This window comes from Sinocyclocheilus rhinocerous, unplaced genomic scaffold (assembly GCF_001515625.1).
Source record: "Sinocyclocheilus rhinocerous isolate Xijiao unplaced genomic scaffold, SAMN03320098_v1.1 scaffold148, whole genome shotgun sequence".
Classification (NCBI taxonomy): domain Eukaryota; kingdom Metazoa; phylum Chordata; class Actinopteri; order Cypriniformes; family Cyprinidae; genus Sinocyclocheilus; species Sinocyclocheilus rhinocerous.
The window spans coordinates 2,439,415-2,443,857 of record NW_015653472.1 but is presented as its reverse complement, the minus strand read 5'-3'; the positions used below and the strand labels follow the sequence as shown (position 1 = coordinate 2,443,857).

At 37.4% G+C, this 4,443-nt stretch overlaps 1 protein-coding gene across 3 annotated transcripts in view; it reads left to right on the top strand.

Annotated features, from left to right (window-relative positions):
• The window catches only part of magi3a (membrane associated guanylate kinase, WW and PDZ domain containing 3a), a 181,511-nt gene that overhangs the window by 146,433 nt on the left and 30,635 nt on the right, over positions 1-4,443 (top strand). For all 3 annotated transcript variants that reach the window (XM_016522514.1, XM_016522515.1, XM_016522516.1), the window contains one exon: positions 777-968. In XM_016522514.1, the coding sequence (XP_016378000.1) occupies positions 777-968 (192 nt within the window). The remainder of the gene's footprint in view (positions 1-776; positions 969-4,443) is intronic.

Below are 4,443 nucleotides of genomic sequence, written 5' to 3'. Positions count from 1 at the left end.
CGGTCACTAATTAGAAGTACAAAACGAGGATTTGTAAAGAAGAATGTCAGTGGATTTTTATATAGAAGCCAAGAGGAGAGACTGGTTTTCCTTTGCTAAAGTAAGGAAACTTTGCTTCCTTTGATCCTGTAAACAAACGTTGGTTTTCACGAGACTCGTTGCATGCGCAACGCTGACCTCATACGTCATCAACCCGGAACTGCTTCCGTGTACAACTGTTGGCGCAAGCTACATTAAAGTGATTATTACGTTTTTGAATATGGATATTTTTCTTACAAAAACGCATGGATTTGCTACAGGAGGCCTTTGTTCATCCCCCGGAGCTGTGTGAGACACTTTTTTTAATGGATGGGCGCTTTTTATTTAACTTCTTTTGGACTGATGCATGCAACACCCGCTGAGTGGCATTAAACAGCTTGAAAGATCAAAGACAATTTTTAATATAACTCAGACTGGATTCGTCTGAAAGAAGAAAGTCCATATACACCTTGGATGGCTCTGGGGTGAGTAAAACACAGCCTAATTTTCATTTTTGGGTGAACTAACCCTTTAAGTCCCGCCCTACTTTTTCCTCATTTCACTGCATATGCGTCACAATAGTGAAGAATCTCGACTTCTGTTTCATGCCGACTTTTAAAGGGAACTTCATTCATTTTGACAAACTGTAGAGATTTCTATACAAACAGCTCATTTAGAAGTACATGCACTTTGTCTTGTCCAGTAAACAAGCTTTAAAGTGCTAGTCTGACATACTCACTCTTTCGCTCTTCTTTTAGATGAAGCTGGTTTAAGGGGATTCACACGGGACCCATCTCAGCTGCAGGGTGCTATCCTGCGCACAACTCTAAAGAAGAGTCCTCAGGGCTTTGGTTTCACCATTATCGGTGGAGACCGACCAGATGAATTCCTTCAAGTGAAGAACGTCCTGAGAGATGGACCCGCCGCACACGATAACAAAATCGCTTCGGGTAAATCCGCTTGGCTCCTGTTCATTAAGTTCTGAGGCAACTTGTTGCTTATTTTATGAATGTTGATAAGCCATTAGGTAATTAATTTGATCTATCAAATCTGAAGTATCGTTATGCACATTAACACCCTGGATCATCACTGCAGTCTCGAATGGTACCATATGTGATGCATTGCTTGATGCCACATCCATTTTTTGGAGCATTGCCGGGTTACTAGATTCCAAGTAAATAATCCTGTGAAAGTGCCCACAGTGGGATCGCATAGATAGCGATAAAATAAATCAGAATCAGTGGGTGAGCATCAGAGGAGCTGGCTTTCCTGCAGAGTGGCTTTTGGCGATAATTGCAGCGCTTACACTAACACTCACCACCCTCTGTTACAATGTGAAGAAACAACTGCCTGTGTATTTCAACTCTCTGGAGACATCAGTCTGTACATAGAATTGTAAAACAGTTTAACCGAGATATACATTTAATTCTGGATTCGAGTGCAGTGCAATAAACATGCTTCAGCTGGCTCAAAGAGGCATGTTAAGAATTAACAAATTCTTAAGTTTGGTCAACAAGCTATCAAAAAAGCCATAGGGCTGTTTATGAGCCTCTTTTTGACCTGGAAAAACATTAATGCATTGCAAGTGTATTTTAATTGTGGATTCTCACTGTTTACTTGTATTCATTTGGTATTTGTCTTGTATCGCCAGACTTTTGAATTGCAGCATAAAGTTTGGTCCTCATTTAAGCTTATTCTGGCCAAGAATAGCCCACTTAGATAGGAAGAGACCATCTGATTGACATGCAAAGCAGCCAACAGTTTTTGTGATATTATCAATGTTTTTACTGTCACTTTTGATTAATTTAATGCATCCTTGCTGATTAAAAGTATTATTATTTTTCTTTAAAAAAGTCTTACTGACCCCAGACTTTTGGACTGTATTGTGTATACTGCGTAAAAGTTGCCTAAAGTCAGGCAGACAGATTGGAAGTGATGATTTCAGTCAGCGCTTGTCATTTTTAGGTCAGTGGGAAATATTTTTCTTGTTTTGTTAACAGAATAACTAAACTCACCCTAAAATCATCATGGCTAGCAGTAGACCTGGCCCAGTTACTTGTGTGAGCTCCTGGTCATCTGAATGAAACATTGATGTTCGCAGCACTTTGACAGATTGTGTGCTCCGTGCCAATATTACTGCATATGCAGCAGGATGTCTCAGGCAGAACAGTCACTTTCAAGAAGTGAAGTGTTGCGAATCAGCTCATGGGGAAATATGAATAATTAATCATAACTAGTTATAATTAATTATAAACATTTAGATCCGCTGTAGATATTTACTTGACCTCTCAGGGTCAACTGTCTGTCAATTCTAAGAACGTTAATTTCCTGGTTAAGGGAAATAACTTTCATACTGTACAACTCTACACAGAGCTTGTAGCATAAATCTGCATGATTAGGGACTCCAGTTATGAGCAAACAATGAACAACGTCAAGTGTGATACAAATAAGACTTTATTAACTACATAAACACTTAAACTAGTCCAACATACTACATAAACACTTAAACTAGTCTAACATACTACATAAACACTTAAACTAGTCTTATATACACATACACACGCACACACACACACGCATACAGTTAGTATAGGAAAGGGTTAAAGCTTAACGCAGTAAAGAGAAGAGAAATAAGAATATGAAACTATGGTACCATTTGATATTCAGCAGATCTACCGCCTGAAGGAAACATCAGATTCTTAGTTCAAACACACCTTTGTAAAAAGGTGCAAATGATACCTAATGTATCAATTAATAAGACTAAGTTTGAATACTTGCACGTCTCGTCTGTCTGAAAGAAAGGCTTGATGCAATCTGAAGGCTCAAGTTGATCTTTGCTGAAGTTGGTTGATGAAAAAGAACCAGTTTGAGTCAGAGAATCTTGATGAATGGAACTAATAACACAAACTAATTAAAAAAACATGATTATTTAAACAAAATACTTTCAAATGTGGAGTGTCATGCAGGGAATTCTGGGAATATCAGTTTACAGTTTTTGACTGTAAATTATACATTGATTTGTTATTTTTACTTCTAAAAACTGTAAAATTAACATGAAATGTCTGGTTTTTCCCTGTATATAGTACGGGAACTTACAGTTAACCTATTAACAGTTTTTTTCCGTAGCGTTTTTACAAAATTTTACTTTCCTGCAGAGTGGCTTTTGGCGATAATTGCAGCGCTTACACTAACACTCACCACCCTCTGTTACAATGTGAAGAAACAACTGCCTGTGTATTTCAACTCTCTGGAGACATCAGTCTGTACATAGAATTGTAAAACAGTTTAACCGAGATATACATTTAATTCTGGATTCGAGTGCAGTGCAATAAACATGCTTCAGCTGGCTCAAAGAGGCATGTTAAGAATTAACAAATTCTTAAGTTTGGTCAACAAGCTATCAAAAAAGCCATAGGGCTGTTTATGAGCCTCTTTTTGACCTGGAAAAACATTAATGCATTGCAAGTGTATTTTAATTGTGGATTCTCACTGTTTACTTGTATTCATTTGGTATTTGTCTTGTATCGCCAGACTTTTGAATTGCAGCATAAAGTTTGGTCCTCATTTAAGCTTATTCTGGCCAAGAATAGCCCACTTAGATAGGAAGAGACCATCTGATTGACATGCAAAGCAGCCAACAGTTTTTGTGATATTATCAATGTTTTTACTGTCACTTTTGATTAATTTAATGCATCCTTGCTGATTAAAAGTATTATTATTTTTCTTTAAAAAAGTCTTACTGACCCCAGACTTTTGGACTGTATTGTGTATACTGCGTAAAAGTTGCCTAAAGTCAGGCAGACAGATTGGAAGTGATGATTTCAGTCAGCGCTTGTCATTTTTAGGTCAGTGGGAAATATTTTTCTTGTTTTGTTAACAGAATAACTAAACTCACCCTAAAATCATCATGGCTAGCAGTAGACCTGGCCCAGTTACTTGTGTGAGCTCCTGGTCATCTGAATGAAACATTGATGTTCGCAGCACTTTGACAGATTGTGTGCTCCGTGCCAATATTACTGCATATGCAGCAGGATGTCTCAGGCAGAACAGTCACTTTCAAGAAGTGAAGTGTTGCGAATCAGCTCATGGGGAAATATGAATAATTAATCATAACTAGTTATAATTAATTATAAACATTTAGATCCGCTGTAGATATTTACTTGACCTCTCAGGGTCAACTGTCTGTCAATTCTAAGAACGTTAATTTCCTGGTTAAGGGAAATAACTTTCATACTGTACAACTCTACACAGAGCTTGTAGCATAAATCTGCATGATAAGGGACTCCAGTTATGAGCAAACAATGAACAACATCAAGTGTGATACAAGTAAGACTTTATTAACTACATAAACACTTAAACTAGTCCAACATACTACATAAACACTTAAACTAGTCTAACATACTACATAAACACTTAAACTAGTCT